The sequence below is a fragment of the Pipistrellus hanaki genome (assembly GCF_964339955.1).
Source record: "Pipistrellus hanaki genome assembly, chromosome: 21".
NCBI lineage: Eukaryota > Metazoa > Chordata > Mammalia > Chiroptera > Vespertilionidae > Pipistrellus > Pipistrellus hanaki.
The window spans coordinates 1423278-1443184 of record NC_140523.1 but is presented as its reverse complement, the minus strand read 5'-3'; the positions used below and the strand labels follow the sequence as shown (position 1 = coordinate 1443184).

Below are 19907 nucleotides of genomic sequence, written 5' to 3'. Positions count from 1 at the left end.
ACGTGCTCCTGAGAAAGGTCAGGGATTGAGATGAAACACTAGGTGGAAGGGTGACATATAAACCAGCCAGCACTCTGGGAGACCGGCCCGCCAGGAAGGCTGACCATCCAGCCGTCTCGTTTACTTGGAAGCCAGCCGCCGCCCGCTGCCTCTGCCCCTCTCAGCAGCCCGGGCGCCCAGAACACAGGTGGGCTGTGTGCTCGCACACCCCGCAGGCAGAGAAGAGGCAGAGCCGAGCGTGGGCGCCAGCCAAGTGTTGGCACAGCTTGTGTGGCACGCTTCCTTGTTTCCTGGCAGCGGGTGCTGGATCACTTCTAAGTGCATCTGCAGTTTTGCTTCTGGCGGCTCCAAGCTGGTGGCACAGGCCTGGCTACATAAGAGAAGCTTCCCCTCCCCTCCTCACCCCTCTTTTCCCTCCCCTCCCCTGTCCTCAGGCAAAAGACAAATACCGTGTCTTCCCTTATTTAGCCAAGCCATCACCTGGCACCAAGTGCCAAACAGGCCTGTTGAACACTCGTGTGCCTGGATGCGGGCAGAACGTCACTCGGCATGCGAAGAGAAACCATTTCCAATCGCCCCTGCCTACAACCTGGCAACATGTCCATTGCTCAACGGTTGAGAGTCAGCCTATGAACCAGAAGGTCCCAGTTCGGTTCTCCTGTCAGGGCCCATGTCTGGGTTACAGGCTCCATCCCCAGGAGGGGGCGTCCAGGAGGCAGCCGATCCATGATTCTCATCATTGATGTTTCTCTCTCCCTCTCCCTTCCTCTCTGAAATCAGTAACAATATATTTAAGAAAGAAAAAAGCATGGATCCCTTCCCCTGGGCCCCCTTATTCTCTTCCTCTATTCATTTTTCCTCTATTCTGGATACACACACAGTTTTTGAAACCTGAGTATTATCAGCCCAAAGAGATAGCGCGGTCCCGGCCACAGCAGAAATTGCCCCTTCGACCGGACTGAGCAAACACAGGGGGACTGAGCAAACAGGCCAGGCCCCGGCGCACAGGCAGCTGTGACTGTCACTCTCCCCCCCAGGCCCTCGGTCTAAGGAAGCTGGACACGCATGTGGCGGGTCAGTGAGAAGGTCCGTGAAGGAGGCGTGAGTGCTCCCGGCGTCAGAGGGAAGGGTGCTCCCCGCAGTGGAAGGGACGAAGGGAAGCTCTGTGGAGCAGGGGGAGGCGAGACAAGTCAATGAACCAATGGGTGTCCTTAGAGGCTGGAAATGCAAACCATGAAGATGCCCATCTTATTAGGGAATTAAAATGCATGACCATCACTCCCCAAACGATGCTAATGAATCGAAGCCATGGTGGGGGTGAGGTCGCTCAGGAAAAAAGCAGACAGCGAGGAAAAGAAGACCGGGTTGTAAATGCTGCAAGAACGAGCTGCAGAGGACGCGGGTGGAGCGGTTAGACTGCAGGCGCGGTGTCTCGGACGCCAACCAGACAAGCACTTTGAGAAGGGGCAGCCCTAGCCAGTTTGGCTCAGTGGATAGAGCGTTGGCCTGCGGGTCGACAGGTTCGATTCCCCGTCGGTGCACATCCCAGGTTTAGGGCTCGATCCCCAGTGGGGGGCTTGCAGGAGGCAATCGATCCATGATTCTCTCATTGATGTTTCTTTCTCGCTCCCCCTCTCCCTTCCTTTCTGAAAGCAATAAAAATATATCTTTAAAAAAAATGAAATATATAAAAATAGGAAAAAGAACTGGCTTATAAAACTGTACGGAAGCTGCAGCCAGGCCTTACGTAAGTTACGGAAGCGTGCACCTAGCACTGGAACAGCCATCTGACCACGTGGACCCTGCACAGTCCCCCCTGCCCCGAGGGTGGTCTGCTATTTGGGGGCGGACTCTGACCTGGCTCGGAAATTGGTTCTGGCAGTTAATCTGGCTCTTCCCCGCGCCCACCCAGGTTAGAATTAAATTGTGCACATGCTCTGCGGTTCAGCACAGCGAGTCTTGCCGGGAAGGCCAGCCTCGGTGTCAGGACTGCAGGCTGGGGGGAGGGAGGGGCAGACAGCGGGGCTGTTTCCATAGAGCCCCGGGGCCGCTTAGCCACCTCGGATTTGTGTAATCCCCTTGAACCGGAGGAAATGTCAACTGAGGGTCAGGCTGCTGTCCGGGGCCTGGCCAGCAGACACCTGCTGTCTAGACGCAGGTGACACAGACCCGGTGCGCAGGCTGTCCCGGGCCACACGCACCCCCCAAACCGGACCTCAGTTTCCCCTCAGGACAGAGGCGGCGGGTGGGCTGGGGCTCTGGCACTCAGGAATGAGGGCGTGCCGCTCATTCGTGGTTGGGAGGACAGTCCAGGTCCTCACGTACGAGTGACTGCAGCAGGGGAGACCCTCAGGGAGGGGACAGAGGTCTGATCGGCTGCTTCCTGCACACACTCTGTGCCCATGCCACGGCTCCCCGGCCGCCCCTCCCTTCCAGTCTGCTTGGGGGTGAGGGCTGGGGTGGAGACACAGCCTGGGTACCCCAGCTCTGCGTGGACCTGTACCTCAACCACCCCCACCTCCTCGGCCCGCTAGTCATCCGTTAGGATAACTGTGTACCCTGCTGTATACAGCTGGTGCTCACCCAGGGTGCCGCTCACACTGCTCCTCGGGCCCCTGCGGGGACAGAGTGTGAATGCAGACGCACACCCATCTCGCTGCTATTGCTGTTGTTATTACTATGACTACTATTAAAAGCTCATTTTCCCTGTGGTTTTAATCAGAAAATGATAATGTTAGAGCCAGTCACCCATCCTCCTCCATATTTTTGGCCAGCCAACTGCAGATGAAGCCAGATGGTTAAAATCGGCAGCCAAAAAGTAAGTTTAAAAAGCCCAATGACTGAAGAAGCATCCCTCGGGAGTCTTTCTCGCCTTCCTCCGTCCTCAAAAATATACTGACACTCAAAGAAAATACGTCTAAAACCTGGTGACTGCCCTGAGCATCTTCGAGGCGAATGGGGAGAGAACATTTTTTTTTTTAACTCCATTTGAATGCTACCAGTGCTGACACAGGGTGCGTGCATGTGTGTGTGTGTGTGTGTGTGTGTGTGTGTGTGTGTGAGAGAGAGAGAGAGAGAGAGAGAGAGAGAGAGAGAGAGAGAGAGAAAGAAAGATAGAGAAGGTGGTGAGAAGAGGTATAGAGGTATCAAAGAGCACTTCCCAGAGGAGGTGACACCTGAGCTCAAAATAAGAGGAGGTAGCGGTGAGGGCCCAGGGCGATGCGGGGGGTGAGAGTAGGGGGGCAGGGGCATGGACAAAGGGTGGATGCAGAAACGGCGCAGACGGTGCAGTGACGTGCATGCAAACGGCATGATGTGAAGCCAGGCGGCCGGACAGGAGGGATAACGGCCCCCAGAGGTGTCAGACCCTAACCTGGAACCTGCACACGCCGCCCTCTGTGCAAACAGGGTCTCTGCCCGTGTGCTGAAGGCCAGGTCCTTAAAATGGGGAGGTTACCCCGGATCTCCTGGGGGACCCTACAGGAGATCGCACACATCCTTATGAAGTGGAGGCAGCAGGTCTGCCCGCACTGACAGAGGCGGCGGGCGTGGGACCATGCGGGCAGAGATGAAGTGCCGGAGCCACGGCCGAGGGCCGCCTGCAGCCGCCAGGAGCTGCAGAGACAGGAGCAGAGATGCCGAGATGAGGGAGGAGAGGCAGGCGGAGAACAGCGGCAGGCGGACTGTGGGGCAGGGCCAGCCCGAGAGAGGTTTAGGAAGTGAAGCTGGGCACAAAGCTACTTCCGGGAAAGGACCTCGGGAGCCTGGGAGCAGGCAAGAAGCGGGTTTGGTGCTGGTGGGGGTGGGGATAACGGGCACGGACGGGACAGCACTGCTCCCCGCTCCCTGTCTGATGGAGGAGTACGTGGCGGGGATTTAGACCCGCGCAGCCCTATCAGCAGAGCTCACAGCGCTCAGACAGAGGCAGCAGACTAACTGGGTCACCACGTGGGCTCGCAGCCAAGACAGCGAGCAGAGGGCAGGCCCACGGCCTCCTGCACCCCCCCAGCCCCACCCCCGCTCCCAGGACATAGGCAGCTCTGGGCGCCCCGGAGTGAGGGGCAAGTCCGGGAAACATGCTGAACTTGGAGCACTGACGGCATCCGACTGTATTTTTCTCCTGTCACCACCGCCTTAGATCAACTTGTCTGATCGCCCTGTCTGTCTCCCCGAGCTCCCGTCTCAGGCAGAGTCCGTGGCAGGAAACGGACAGGATGAGATGAAACCCTGAGCCCCAAACCCAGGGGGGGGGGGGGGCCAGAAGACACGAGGGAAGCGCCCGGAGAACACATGCCAGTTGCAGGCTCGGTGCCCGGCACCCGAGTCTCACACCTTCCTTTCCAGAAGGTGGAGGTTCGCAGCATCTGGAAGAAGCTCGTGGCCCGCGGGCCCTGGGAGGAGGGAGATTCCAGAGCCTGGGATGGTCCTTCACCGCCTGTCGCCATGGGGACGGGGATTAACAAGCTCTAAGCTCCCGGGGCCTGGGAGGGCCAGTCAGAAGGGCCCACGGCGTGTCTCCACCCAGTGGCCACCGCGGTTGCTAAGTACACCTAATCCAGCTGTCACCGGGCACCCACCCTCCTCGGCAAACAACAGCTGGTCAGGGCCGGGCCCGCGGCTGTCCATCTGCCACCAGCCCGCCCCGGCCGGCGCTGTGCTGTCTCTCCGACGGCCCTTATCCCACAGGCCATCGCCCCTGCTCCCGCCGGCGTGGCTCAGGCGGGGATTTTCCATCCCGCCCACCTGGCCGCGGGGGCCCTGGGAGTCCCAGATATGCCACCTGCCCTCCGCGGTCCCTGGTCCTTCCCCGGCGCCTCCGAGCTGCGCGCAGGCTCTGAAATCCGATGTGAGCTAGTCCCTCTGTGCCTGAGCTCCTTCTCGTGTGTCATGTATGAGATGGTGACAACCCCGGCCGGGGGCTTTCCGCCTTGTTCTTCTCGCGGCACACGTAAATGACTAAAATCCTGGAGCACAGCAAAAAGGGCCTCTTAAGATAAGGTTTTCCACCCTGGCCGGTGTGGCTCCATAGATAGAGCATCGGCCTGCGGACTGAAGGGTCCCGGGTTCGATTCTGGTCAAGGGCATGTACCTTGGTTGCGGGCACATCCCCAGTAGGGGGAGTGCAGGAGACAGCTGATCGATGTTTCTCTCTCATCGATGTTTCTCACTATCCCTCTCCCTTCCTCTCTGTAAAAAATCAAAATTATTAAAAATATAATAATAATAAGGCTTTCCTTCCCCCTTGTCCAAACCAGAGTGGCCCAGGCCCCCCACACACACACTCACACCCACACACCCGTGTTCTGAGGGGCAGGCTCTGCCTCCTATGGGGCGAGGCTCTTTCCTAGCTGCACCCCATCCCAGCGGACTGCCCTGGACCAGGCTGCTCTGTCCGTGTTGCAGCTGGCGGCACTCCTTCTGCCTGCTCTAACCGTGAACTTGAAGGAGAGGGGTGGGAAGGGAGTTCAAAGCTCTTGAGGCTTCAGCACCAGGTCTGGCTTTGCAGGACTAACAGATCACTCACTTCCTCTGGAAAATCAGCCCTGGATCCGAGTCCCCCCCACAAACACCCCCTGCCCCCAGGCTGTGACAGCAGGTGGGCCGGTCGCCCCCTCGCCTGGAGAGAAGCAATCAGCTGTGAGTGCCGCATGTTGCTAGGAAGCAAGCGCAGCAGCTGGCGGGGAAATAAGCCGTGCGCCTGGGAAGGCATGTTCCTGGCCGCTAATTAAATGTTGCCGGAGCGTCTCTTCCTTCGGGGAGCTACAGAAATGTGCCGAATGAATGCGGGCAGAGCAGGCAGGGCGCAGCGGGTCCCCCCGCCTGCCCGGCACCCCTGCCTGAGCACAGGCAAGGCTCGGGGGGGGGCCGGGATGAAATGCCTCAGCCCCAGGGAGGCTGGTGAAGTCAAAACCGTGGCCTCAGACTACTCAGGTCCACGGGCCCACAGCGCCCGCCTATCCCGCCTCGACGGCTGCGGGGGAGGGCACTGGGTAACGGCGTTTTAAAGCTCAAGGAAAGCCCACTTCCGGGTGTGTCTCCAGAAGCAACGAAAGGATCTCTGAGGAGCTTCCGCACACTCGTGTTTACAGAAACACTCGTCACAACAGTCAAGGAGTGGAAGCCACCCGGGTGCCCTTTGATGGATGAACGGGGAAACAAAACGCGACCCTGCGCACAATGAGGTGTGACTCTGCCTCTAAAGCAGGGGTCCCCAAACTTTTTAAAGTGGGGTCCAGTTTCGGGTCTGCAGGATGAAAAAGCTGTAGGGATTCCTTGCTAACCATGGGAATATACTTAACACTAGTATATTAAGCATCTTAACATACTAGTGTTAAGTATTAATAAGACTAAACTCTCATCATCGATGTTTCTCTCTCTCTCTCTCCCTCTCTGAAATGAATAAAACAAAATAAAGACGCATCTCCGTGTCGGTGGACGGACGCGTCTTCCCATGTGAGCTGCACAGCACGGCTTCCGGGCCATGGTGTGCTCTTAATAACTTTTCACAACCGACGACAACCGGCTCTCAGCGAACAAAGCTCCTGCCGGCCGACGCGTCTGGCTGCAAAGAGGGACGGGGATGCTCTGGCTGCCTCGCGCCTGGGCCGAGAGATCTAGAGGGGAGGAGGAGGCCGCCAGCGTGTGTGGAGCCCTCGCTGTGTAACGGGCTTCCATGAACACCCACTCAGTGCCCGCGTCACCCCGGCAACGCAGAAGCCGCCCCTCTTCTCCGAGGAGAAACTGAGTCTCGGTGAAGTCCTTGGGACCCGGCTAGCAGGCGAGGGAGCCCGAGGCGTTCCCATAATCCCACCCGGACACGCTGGGCGCTCTGCCTCCTGCATCCTGCCTGCCTCCGAATCAGCTGCCGCGTGAGGGAGGCTTCGGGGTTGTGTCTCTTTAAAAACAACAGAGAGTGACAGCTATAAAGGGTACCCCCCGAGCAGATTAATGTTGTAAACAAAATCGCCCCCTGGAACATCCAAATCACTTAATGCGCCCCGTGGCTTTCCGAGCACGCGCTGCAGAGGGCCGTTATGCTGATTACCAATAATTATAATCTCCTCGTTAAGGAGCGTCCCCGAGGGCCTCCGCAGAGGCACACGCGTGGCTGAGATGCAATGACTCTGTGTACTTGAACATAATGAAGCTGCCGTTCTTTTAAAAATTATCTCATTTAGGGTCCTCGCTGATGAATGCCGTGCTTCTCTGTGAGGCCTCTGAGTGGCAGGGCTTCTGCTAGATTTAAAGGGACCCGCTCTCTCAAAGGTCCCGAGCACCTTCGCGCGGGTCACACGGGCATGTCAGCTCCCCAAAGAGTATGGGTGAGGCGAGAGGGGTTCGGGGAAGAATTCGGATCTGGAAGATCTATTGCCCCAATCTTACTGCTTTTCTTAAACATTCCGGTCCTCTGCCCCGGCTCGCACGCCCCACGCCCATTTATCCAGTGCCGACAGCCCGTCCCCAGCACAGCCGTCCCCGCCTCGTCCTCATCCCCTCCGCTGTTCCTACACAGACAGCACTGGAGCTTCCGCTGGTTTGCCCCGTAATCCCCTCCCCCTGCCTATTTCTCTCCTCGGCATCCTGACACAGCACCTCGGACTCACAGCAGGTGAGCACAGGTGCTCAGAGCCTGTGACGAGTCCTACATGACAATGGTGACTTCAGCCACAATGTGTGGATGGGGCCTGACGCCTCCTCTCCCATCCCTCCGTCCCCAGGGCAGTCCCTGTGGCCGGGGAAGGGTGCAGGACCAGCTGTCTGCCGCCATGGCTCCTTCCAAAGCCCCCTTCGCCCTCAGACGCCACCAGGCGAGCTTGCTAGGTGATCGGCGGGCACATTATAAAAGACGAAGCCTAACAGCCCGACAAAGCCCTCTGGAGGAGACAGCTGAGGATGTGACAGCGGCTGCGGGCCGGCAGGTGTTTGCAGGAACAGCCAGCCTGATCCCTCTAGGGACAACGGGCGCTTGCCAGCTCCCACTACCCCAACCGCAGTACGTGCTCAGCAGCGCCTGTCTCTGCGGCGGCCTCAGAGCCGCCCCCGCTGCCACCTGCACAGCGCAGACGGCACAGACGGGCGCATGCTTCCACGCGAGAATGTGCAATTACGCCCGGCCCCTCCAGCTGCAGCAGCTCCTGGGGGGGGGGGGGGGGGAGCCCGAGGGAGGGAAGCGATCCTGGCAGATGACTGTCTGCCATGCTGGCACACACACTCGGCTCTCCCAGGAGCAGCTGCTGGAGCCGGGGCCTCTGGCGCCTGTCGCGGTCCTTCCTGGGACCCGCGTGTTTGGAAAAGCGTTTGGGGAGATCGGAACATAAGGCAGCCATCAGACAGGATGTATTTACGTAAGAAAATACCAAGGCTTTATTCTGTTTCCTTATAAAGATAGCCCTGCTTGCTGGCTGCGTAGAAAGGGTGTGCAGAGTTCTCGCGAGTCGACGTGAGTTACCCGCTACCGAATGCACACGTAATGCCGAGGAAGGGGTGTACGAAGGAGGTAATGCTCTCATCGTCACAGCAATGAAATGCAAATGAAAACAAAAATGACTGGACTTGATTAGTGCCGGACATTCCCACAGGGAAAAGCAAGAGGACACGATGGACTTCTGACAGGCTGAGCCGCCCGCACTGCCCTCTCGGCCCGCCCCGTCTGAGGGCCACGGCCCGTCCGGAGCCGAGCTGCTGGTCAGGAGCCTGTGCATGCGTCCCCGGGCAGGGAGGGAGCGCCGTGGAAGACCGGAGAGCCCGGCTGAGGAGGCCCTACGTGCAGCAGTGCCGCATGTGGAAGTTGACGACGTACTCGGCGTTAGTCCTCTGCACGGAAATGGCAAAGGGCTCAAAGGGGTGGAACGTGAAGGCCACGAGGCGGCGCACTGTGTGGTTGATGGGGCGGCCCAGTAAGCCCGCCTGGATCTCAAATTTGAGCAGACCCGAGTCCCGAGCATAGAACCTAGACAGAGAGAGAGAGAGAGAGAAAGACAGAGGACGGTGTCGATACTCACCACCACCTTGAGAGGTGCAGAGCAGGGGACTCCCTTACCCCAGCCCCAGTGCATCAGAACTGCAAAACCACCTTCAGCTAATCAGCTCATGTTAGGGCAGGGAGATCACGAATTTTACTATGTTGTCCTAAGCCAATAGGTCGCTTCTCTTTCCCAAGACAGCCCTTAGCTACAGCCTTAATTACAGCCTCCCCCTTTCCCAAAGCCATCTCCCCCAAAACTGTCTAAGCGAGGGCTAGAAATGAAATGTGAGCCATGAGCCCTGGCCGGTGTGGCTCAGTGGATAGAGCATCAGCCTATGGACTGAAAGGTCACAGGTTCTGCAACCTGGGTTGCAGGCACATCCCCAGTAGGGGGTGTGCAAGAGACAGCTGATCAATGTTTCTCTCTGATCGATGTTTCTAACTCTCTATCCCTCTCTCTTCCACTCTGTAAAAAAATCAATAAAATATATTAAAAAATTAAATACCCATAATGCAAAGGAAGTGCCCTGTGGTCCTGAGAACTACAGATGATCAGCGGGGCTAGGAGTTAATTAAAGGAAAGTCTAGAAAATGAAGAGCCTGAATTAAATAGCTATCATTTCCCCTTTGGGAAGCAAATATATAATAGACATAAATATATTCATATCCTTTGACTCAATCATTCCAGTTCCAAGAATTTATAACCTCAGAATTTAAATGAAGCAAATAGTGACATGAATAGAGATGGTTACTACAGCATTAGCTCTACCAGAAAAAAAAAAAAAAAAAGCAGAAAGAGGATGAATGCTCAGTCCAGGGGAAGAGTTAAATTAAGTATGGCACAGCTACTTGATGGAATAATACGCTGTCATTAGGACTGTGAGGACCGTGGAACAAGACGGAAACCCGTTTATAAGAGAAAAGCTGATTACAAAGTATGCTGACCACCATACAATTGTGACATGGAGACAAAGACTAGAATGAAATTCCCAGTAAAGATGTCATGGCTTACCTCCTCACAGGCTTTTACTATCCTCACAGTTCCCATTTTAAATCACAAGTAAATAAGAATTACGAGAAAAAAGGCTTTAGTCAGGAGCAGTGCATTTCCAGATGTGTTAATTAGGTTAACTTTTCAAATTAGAAAGGTGAGGAAGCCAGGAAGGAGAGGAGTGTATCTCGTGCTATTTGACCATATCCACTGAGACCCACTACATGCTTTTAGTGTGTGAAAAGCACATTCACATTACCCATACAGTCCCTAACACAGGCTTATAATTTAAAGTGAGCTGTCTGAGCTTCTAAATCTGTCAGTTTAAGGGGATATGGCGAGATGAGAAAAACAGGAAATGCTACGCCAGGGATGCAATGAGCAAAACCTAGGATGTGGGGGACTTCACAGGATGAGCAAGCTGCTTTTCCCAACATGTTCGCTGCTGGGAAAATAAGAGAGAAACAGAAAGTGCAGAATAAAAAGACAGCAAAACAGTGACCAAATGCAACGTAGGCACCTTGTTTAGATCCTTAATTGGAACAAACAAACTGTAAAAAGAAGACTCGTGAGACAACAGCCAAATCTGGTCAGATATTTGGGGTTCTCAATCAAGTTTTGCTCGCTTTCTCCGGATGAAATAATGGTAATGAGGTTGCATTTTAGGTCCTTACCTTCTCAAAATTCATACTGCAGTATTTAAGAGGAAAGTGTTATGACACGTGGGGGTTGCTTCAGAATAATCCAGGTGGCAAGGCGGAGGGGAGAAAGTAAGGGGTGGCAGAAAGAGATCGAACAACCCTGACCACGCGCTTACCCGGCTGAAGCCGGGTGATGGGCATATGGCGGTGTATTATACTCTTCTGTTTTTTATAGGTTTACATTTTTCCAGAATGAGAAAAATTCAACTGGGTTTGGAACTGGACTGCAATTGGAATGACTAATGGCACGGAATCATTTTACACAGGCCTGTTTAATACACAGTGAGGCTGGATTGTGAAACACTAACGACACTGTTTCCGTCTCTGCTCCAGGGACACCCAGCTGCCCTGCAACAGCCCCAGTGGCAACCATGGTGTCACCCCCCAGCACCCTCCACAGCCCGCAGAGCAACGCACGCTCCCGGCACGGAGACAGGTGGTCTGTGAACTGGCGTCTATGAGGGAAGGGACTGGCTGTCAGCGGTTAGCTGCACCCTTCCAGCAATAACGCTGAGATATTACAAGTGCGTTCCAAATCTACATTCCCAAACCCCCCAAATTCCCAAACCCCCGAGTTTCTCTAAAGCCTCCTGTTCCCCATACTGTCTCTGCTCTCATTCCCAGTAGGTAAGCGTGGGGATGGAATCATTTGAGCTAGATAAAACTTCCAAATCTGAGCCATACACATCGTTATGAAATAGTACTCAATTCCTAAATGGAAAAGTATGGTTTTCTGCCCCTGGTGCCTTTAAAAGGAAACACGTACCTGAATCGGATGTGTTGGTGAGAAGCAGAGGAGGAGTTTTTCATTTATGAGGCTAATTCCTATGTAAGCAAAGCACCCCCACGTTACAGAAACAGGCTCCCTTCCCACTCAGCCCTTGGGTAGAAAGGACACAAGCACACAAAACGATGGCCAAGAAGGAGAGAGAGAAAGCGGGCCCTACCAGGCCGTGGCCTGCGCTAGGAACTGCAGTTTGCAGCTGAGCGGAGAGGCGGTACCTGATCGGGTGATCGCCGCACGTCTTGGGCCGCTCCATGACCGACACCCACTTGTCATCGTAGCTGAAGAGAGACAGGTCGAGGTAGGGGCTGCCGCTGTAAGACTGGGCGCTGATGGGGAGCTGGCCCAGCAGCCGGCGGACTGCCTCCGTGTGCCCTCCGTACTTGGCGTTGACGATAGTGTCCTTAAACCTGAAAGAAAGCACCAGTGATGAGGCTGTGTTTGCAGACACACGTTTTTTTATACTGACAAACGTATGTCTCAAAACAATTCGTTCTGCCAGTAAAAGTCCGGATATTGACTGAAGTCAGAACTCACATGTATCGCAAGCCTGGCGAGCTTCAAATACTCTCAAGAAGCAGAAAACAGCCGAAACCAGTGTGGCTCAGTGGATAGAGCGTCGGTCTGCGGACTGAAAGGTCCAGGTTTGATTCCGGTCAAGGGCATGTATCTTGGTTGCGGGCACATCCCCGGTAGGGGGTGTGCAAGAGGCAACTGGTCGATGTTTCTCTCTCATTGCCGTTTCTAGCTTTCTATCTCTCTCCCTTCCTCTCTGTAAAAAATCAATAAAATATATTAAAAAAAAAAAAAAAAAAAAAAAAAAGTAGAAAACAGAATTTGCTGCCCGTCACCCTTGGAATTCTCTCTGCTGCTCTCCACTGTCAAACTGCACCATTCTTTGTGTTTATTGGGAAAACACACCTTCCAGATGCTTCCTCAGAGAAGGTGGGTGGGAGGTAATGATTTGAGACAGCATGTCTGAAAATGTCTTTGCTCCATTGATTATTAGTACTCTAAATTAGGAGTCATTTTTTTTTTTTTTTTTTGAGAATTAAGGGCAGGATTTTAATGGCTTCAAGCTTTCAATGTTGTTGACTAGTCTGTCCAATGCTATTCTGATCATTTATTTTTTTATATGTGAGATTTTTTTTCCTGAAAATCTTTACAATTTTCTCTTTATCCCCAATGCTTCGGAGTTTCATGATGACATGCCCTTCACTTTCTTGATTAATCCTTCTGGGATTTGCCAGACAGTGGATCGCCAAACAAATCCTCTAACTTCCATCTTTTCTCTCCTGTTTTTATTCTCTTCTCTTTTTATATTCCTTTCTTGGAGAGTGCTTCAACTATATCTAAGGAATTTTAAAAGTCTAAAGTGTCGCTGTTCTAAGAATGTTCCTGTTCTTATAGCTTGAATTACTTCAGTGACCACAATGTTGTTCCTTTATTCTGTTTTAGTTTGGTCTCTATATCTTGCAAGACAAAGACTTTCTTAAGTGACCCATGATCCTTGGTACCTTATTTTCTCTGAAACATGTCTTCTAACCAATAATGGGTCCTTGCCAAAACCGGTGTGGCTCAGTGGATAGAGCGTCAGCCTGAGGACTGGATGGTCCCCGGGTTCGATTTCGGTCAAGGGCACGTACCTTGGTTGCGGGCACATCCCCGGCAGGAGGTGTGCAAGAGGCAGCTGATATTGTAGATGTTTCTCTCTCATCGATGTTTCTAACTATCTCTCTCCTCTCTCCCTTCCTCTCTGTAAAAAATCAATAAAATATATTTTAAAAATAATAATAATGGGTCCTTTTTCATTTATCTTCAACAAAATATTTTTGAAGACTATAAAATTGAGCATTGAGAGCCATGCGTTCCCAAGAAATAAAAAACAATTTTAATTTATATATACATACTTTTTGATGCAGCGAAGTATGATAAGATGATAAATAAAATGTTACGTTAGGAGAGGATTCTGTAGGGGAGGTGACATAGCTAGATGGATTGGAGGAAAAGACTGTCATATGGTTTTCCGAAGTAAATGACTATTGATGTCACTGCCACAAATTAAGAAAATGGGAGAAAAACCAGGCCTGGGAAGCCGGCGGGAACAGCTCACCGGCGCTGGATCTGCCTTGCGAAGTTGTTGCTGGAAGCGGAGCAGGGGAACTGGACCTCGCTGTGCAGGGTGGCGTTCCGGAAGAGGTCGCAGAAGTTCTCGAACAGCTCCAGCAGCTCGTCGGATGTGTTCTCAAACACCGCGATCACCTCCGTCGTCACCATGTTGTACACCACGAAGAAAGACGCCTACGGGAACAGACAGCACTAAGACCATGCCAGGCCAACATCGAGGAGGGCTTCGTGTGGCCAGATGGCCCACTGCCTCTGCGCCGCCAAAATGACTGAACTGGCCAGCATCTATGTATGAAAGGGCTTTCCGTCTTTCATTACCAACTGTGCAAATTCAGTATTTTTCCTACCAAGGGTTCACTCCCTACTTGCTCACAGCCAACCCTGCGACGGATAAAAAAATGCTTTCTTAAAATGCCAGATTTAATTTCCTCCCTGCCGAGACAGCGATTTGCGGCCTGCGGTGGCCCGTTGGCAGATTGTATTCTCCTGTGTGCATACATGCAGCGGGAAGTTCACTGGAGGGGCATCTGCTTTTCCTCTCGCTGTTCCTAGCCTGCAGAGAGCCGCTTGGCCCTAAAACTGCCCAGGCAATTTGAAAGCAAGCAGGGCACTGCGGCCGAGCAGATGAAAAATCAGAGCGGATTTTCCACTTTTGTCCTAAATGTTCTTGCAGCCGGGCACTTGTGAGATACATGTGTGATTTACAGCGGATCTCAGAGGGGGACTGACAAGCAGTCAAACGCCATGAAGGGCCCCTGGGTGACAAGCCCTCTTCCGTTAAACCTCCAGTGCTCTGCTCTGCAAACAGGGAAGCACCGGAAGCCACCGCTTTTGTTCTCGAATGCAACGGGTAACCCACCCGCAGCTTCTAACAGGAATCCAGACGTCCTCAGAACACCGAGATTAGGAGTCCCCCTCCGCTGATTAGGTTTAAATCTCCACTAACAACTTCTGGTGCCATTCGGCCCACCTGTTTTACTAGTCATTAGTCCTTCCCAGAGCTAATGTTACATGATTCTGTGAACCCCTGGAAATTAAATTTGGCTGCAAATTAAAGAGGCTGGGTGGGTAACCTGAGACTAATGCCCCTAATATTAGCAAGGCTTTGTTTGGATGCTCTTTTTACTCATTAGCCTTATTGGAAGCCAGCAAATTAAACTGAGGAGGAAAAGACAGCGAGGGCAGAGAGAATGGGTTTAAAGTTACAGCCTCTGGGAAGCCAAGCCCAGAGCCTAGCGATGTTTCTGGCTGCAGCTTATTACAGCTTTCAGAGTAAAGAGGTCATGGGTTAGCAAAGGAAAAACGGATAATCTCAAAGGCAGCCATTACAGACATCTTATTCCCTCCAAAGCAAAAGGCATGCCGAAACCCGTTTGGCTCAGTGGATAGAGTGTCGGCCTGTGGACTGAAGGGTCCCGGGTTCAATTCCGGTCAAGGGCATGGACCTCAGTTGTGGGCACATCCCCCGTGGGGAGTGTGCAGGAGGCGGCTGGTCGATGTTTCTCTCTCATGGATGTTTCTAGTTCTCTATCCCTCTTCCTTCCTCTCTGTTACAAATCAATAAAATACATTAAAAAATAAAATAGAATAAAGGCAGTTCTAGCTCAGACCCACACTAACATGGGCTCGTGTTTTTTCTGCAGATTGGGACAACACTGCGATCCCATCAGGGCTTCACCAGGATCCACCATCATCGCGTGACTACAGAATTACACAGGCATCTCCTAAGCCTCCCTCCAGGGCAGGGGTCTTCAAACTGCGGCCCGCGGGCCACATGCGGCCCGCAGAGGAGTCTGATCCGGCCCGCCAGGTTTTTTGGGCAGTGAGCGCAGCCGAGATGTTACAGTAGTAATTAGTAGTTCATATAGTCCGGCCCTCCAGCTCTCTGAGGGACCGTGATCTGGCCCCCACTTTAAAAAGTTTGAGGACCCCTGGTCCAGGGCATGGGGAAGCACAGGACAGGCTACAGAAGTCGAGGTCTCACCGCCAATCCCCCAGGACAGTAAGCTGAACGAGATGCCCCCCCATGACGGCTCCACAGGTGCCTTCACCACTGAAACATTTTACCCCGGATGGCTGGGACGGCCTTAGGAGAGGGTGCCCTGTACAGACGCTCTTAACGGTAGAGTCAGCTGCAGGTCAAGGAGCGATAGCAAATTCAGATGCCTTTGTGGTTTCCTGGTTTGCTCTCTGCACCGAATTGGGGGGCGGGGTTGGGGGGGAAGACAGGCAGGACCGCACCTCCTACCTGGGACGGGTCTGTGACCCGCAGGGTGACCACGTCCTCGCTGGTGTACTTGATGAACAGGTGGTTCTCGTCCAGGAGCTGCATCTTCCACATGCGCAGCTGCCGCAGCTGGTCGAAGTACTGGAAGAAGCGCCGCTTGGCCATGGCGCTCCCGTCCTGCTCCGCGCGGCGCCACAGGTAGACGAGCAGCCGGTGCTTGAGGGAGTTGATGAAGGGGTCCCGGAAGGGGTTGGCCATGCCCGCCTGGCCGTCCCGCTGCACCTCGGGGAACACGGCGGACACCGCGAGCAGGTCGTCCTCGTGGCAGAAGCGGCCAATGGTGCGCACGTCGATGAACGTGCCCTCGGGGGTCACCTGGAAGACGTGGATGGTCTGCTGCTGCACCGACAGGATGGCCAGGATGTTCTTGTACAGGTACAGGCCCTGGTTGTGCGACAGGACCACCTTGTCGCACTTGAAGGTGCGCGTGTCACACAGGCGGCCGGTGTGGAGGTCGACGATGTGCAGGGAGTAGTCCTCCAGCGGGGACCGCGGGTTGGGCGTCACGGACTCGCTGTTCCGGTACACCTCGTAGAACGGGGGGTGCGGCTCGTCCGGCAGGTAGGCGGCCGAGCCCACGATGACGCAGCGGCCGTCGTCGGTGAAGAGGCTGCACTCGCGGTTGAGGTGCTCCCCGTTGGCCGCCACGTTGGTGATGTGCAGCAGGACGAAGAAGCGCTCGAAGAGCCGCCCGCGGATGTTGACCGAGCGCTGGTCGTTGCCGTTGGACAGGGTCTCGCCCTCGTAGCCCTGCAGCAGGTCCTCGGCGGCCTGGCAGCCCTGGTACTCGTAGATCTCCAGGGACATCTGGTCCGAGGAGAAGGCGATGAAGTAGCGGCCGTCGGGCGAGAACTTGCGCAGGAAGCACGGCGGCTTCTCCACGTTGACCACCGTGAAGTTGGGGAAGACGTTCTGGTGGAACACGCGCACCTGGTGCCAGTGCGTGCCCGCCCGGCCCGAGCTGATGCGCCGGCGCTCCAGGCGGTGGATGACGTTCTGGTTCTGGATCCTTCGAGGCTTGATGGTGGACACGTGGTGGTCCATGGTCACATCGCTGCCTGGAAAAGCCAAGCAGAAGAAAGCACAACGGAAGTTACCAAAACCCATACGTGTCAGACAGATCCCCCTCCTTGTATGGGATCCCCAAGATGAGAGGGATCAGCATTTCCTTCTCAGATTATAAACAGGAAGTGGTCCTGTCATTGCTGGGTCTAGAGACAGATTTGAGAGGAGGACCTAATTCAACTGGATTATCTTCAAAACATGCTTAGCTGTTGGGAACAATCAACAGGAAAAAAACAACACACCTACATCTGCATGAAATTTGTTCGATGTAAGAGTCACATTCAATGTACACTTATTTTAAAAGCTTTTTTATTTATTTACTTATTTAGTATTGGGCTCTTAAGATGTCCATGCTACCCAAAGCAATCTACAAACTCAATGTAATCCATACAAAAATCCCAACAGCATCTTTTTGCAAAAAAAAAAAATAGTAAAATGCATCCTAAAGTGCACGTCATCTCAAGGAACCCCAAAAGGCCAACAGTTTTCTAAAAGAAAGCAAAGGCGGAGGACTCACACTTCCTGATTTCAAAACACATCACAGAGCTAAGGGCATCAAACAAGTGTGGTACCAATGGAACAGATGAGAGCCCTTTGTGCATACCAGCCTGAGAGTCCCGAAGTTCAGAGAACCCTAAACGTAGATCACATGTTCATACCCTCCCCTTCATGGCACTTGCCCTGCCTGCAACTAATCTCTGCACTTGACTTAGGTCTATGGCGTATGTGATGAGCACGGGGCACACGCTGAGTCTCCCGTCCTGAACGCTGGGCCTGCCTCCCGTCCTCAACCTCTTTGCCAAGTCAGGGACCCATCCGCATGGGGTTGTGCCCTCTGCCTGGGATGTATTTCCTCTGGCCCTGGTCACCAACGCCAGGAAGTCTTCCTGGACCACCCGACGTAAACCTGGCCTCCCGTTAGATCTGTGTCTGCCTCCTCCAAAGGAATCGTCCCCATTTGAACCTGTGCGTTCGCTTGCATGGCTCTGTGCTTACTGCTGGACGCCCCGACTACCAGGGAGGAAATGATCACGTCTGCTTAAGCGCCCCCAGTTTTCTCGGGGGCCCCGCCCTGGCACACCCTGCCTTCTGCAGGTCATTCAGGGAACAAATGCAAGCCTGGCTGCGGCGGGCTGCTGGCTCCCTCTGTGACCCTCAGCAACCCTCCTCCCGGGGCTGGCTCTCAGTGGCCCCCTGAGGGCAGGTGCACCCCCCCCCAGGGGGCGCCCCCGGAAAGAAAAGCCAGGGGCGGGGCCTCAGGGGAAGGGCCAGCTGAGGGAAGGCGGGGGCCGCGGGGCCTCCCCGTCAGGCGGCGGCGGCAGCCCCGGGCGGTAACCTGAGGCGGCCTCGGGGAGGCCTTGACAGGCTTGGGAAGGAGAAGTCCTCACCTGTGGTTCCCGGCTCAGAGGGGCCGGGGTTAGGGAACCCCAGCCGGCTCTGCGCGCGCCTCCCCCGGCCCCGGCCCCGCCCCCGCCATGCTTTGGGAACCGGCTCAGGGACCTCAGGCCCTGGCTTCCGGCATCCACCGGAAGTGAGGGGTAACGAGACGCCACTTGGGGATGGCGCGCCGCCCAGCCGGGACTGGGAAGCGCTACAGCGCACCCTGGTGACCGGAGGGGAGTTAGAAGCCAAAGAGGCCCAGTGACTGCCAAGGAAAAAATTCACCCAGAGCTCCTAGCAGGGCGCCCATGGCGATGTCTCTATGCCTGCTGGGGGGCACCTTTGCAAAAAGAGACGTAAAAGCCGGTGTGGCTAAGTGAGTAGTCGGATTCCTGGTCAAGGGCACATACCTGGGCTGCAGGTTTAACCACCCCCAGCTGTGGTCGGGGTACACGCTGGAGGCAACCAATTCATGTGTCTCTCTAACATCAATGTTTCTCTCTCTAAAAAAATAAAATAAAAATTAATTTTTCATCATTTCATCAAATGCACCGTTTCATTTGCTGAGGAACCTAAGTAACTGTGAATGCTTTTGCTCAAAAAGCAATGGAATATTTGGATTGGGCTACGCCCGAAATCAGCACCACAAAGATAGACCATTTCTGTATTGCAACTATTGATCCCCGAGGGTTAATGCAGTGCCAGGCACACGGGCACCCAACAAAGACCTGCTGAATGGGGGTGAGAGCAGCCAGAGAGAGGTCAATGGGGAAAAAAAAAAAAAAAAGGAGACTCATGTAATACTTTAAACAATAAAGAATTTAAATTTTAGCCATAACCAGTGTGGCTCAGTGGATAGAGCGTCGGCCTGCGGACTGAAGGGTCTCAGGTTCGATTCTGGTCAAGGGCATGTACCTTGGTTGTTGGCACATCCCCAGTAGGGGGGTGTGCAGGAGGCTGCTGAATCGATGTTTCTAACTCTCTATCCCTCTCCCTTCCTCTCTGTAAAAAAATCAATAAAATATGCTTTAATAATTTATATATATAATTATATGCATATACATATATACATATATGTTTGCTGAATGCTGACAACAGTCTTTAGTCCGCACGGAGCGGTGCCTCGGCGGGGGGTCACCTTCAAGCACACCAGATGTTCCCCTGTGATTCCCCGGCGCCGCAGCCCGCCTCTCTCCGATGTTCCCGAGTCTAACTCCCCGCCGCTCCTCCCAATGTCCTCGCACCCTGGGAAGAACATTGAGTGCTAAACTGCCGCCGCACCCCCTGGCTCCTGCCTGCTCTGTCCCTCTCAGGAGTCCCCGAGTGAGTGAGATGATGGAGGGGCAGGGACAGAGCTCAAGGACTTGAGAGCTTTCTCGCCACTCACCCCCGTCCTCCTGTGGCTCGTCTGCCTCAGCTTTTAACCACTCTGCCCGGGGCCTGCATTAGCCGCGAGGCGAGGGCGTGGGAGCGTGGCATGAGAGGCTCTTGTTCTGTCTCCCTTTCCAGAAGAGGCTGGCAGAGCTCTCTTCACCTCTGCACGGCCGCAGACATGCCTTCCCCTAAGTATTTCACCACCCCCACCCCCAACAACCCCACCCCATCAC

General features: G+C 54.1%; 3 protein-coding genes across 4 annotated transcripts in view; 1 reads left to right on the top strand and 2 right to left on the bottom strand.

Annotated features, from left to right (window-relative positions):
• TTC23 (tetratricopeptide repeat domain 23) overlaps positions 1 to 19907 on the bottom strand; it is a 995109-nt gene that overhangs the window by 747253 nt on the left and 227949 nt on the right. The window lies entirely within an intron of this gene.
• Positions 1 to 19907, top strand: part of AEN (apoptosis enhancing nuclease) — a 111348-nt gene that overhangs the window by 67746 nt on the left and 23695 nt on the right. The window lies entirely within an intron of this gene.
• Positions 8323 to 18431, bottom strand: DET1 (DET1 partner of COP1 E3 ubiquitin ligase). Of its 2 annotated transcripts, none has more exons than XM_084869175.1 (5): positions 17667 to 18142; positions 15817 to 16913; positions 13555 to 13742; positions 11660 to 11851; positions 8323 to 8950 (listed from the first exon to the last, which is right to left on the bottom strand). In XM_084869175.1, exons 2-5 carry the CDS (start codon positions 16897 to 16899, stop codon positions 8761 to 8763), a joined length of 1653 nt encoding a protein of 550 aa, XP_084725301.1. In that variant the 5' UTR covers positions 16900 to 16913; positions 17667 to 18142; the 3' UTR covers positions 8323 to 8760. The 2 variants fall into 2 exon arrangements, with proteins under 2 accessions (XP_084725301.1, XP_084725300.1); XM_084869174.1 differs by lacking the exon at positions 17667 to 18142 and adding an exon at positions 18309 to 18431 and having other exon boundaries at positions 8324 to 8950.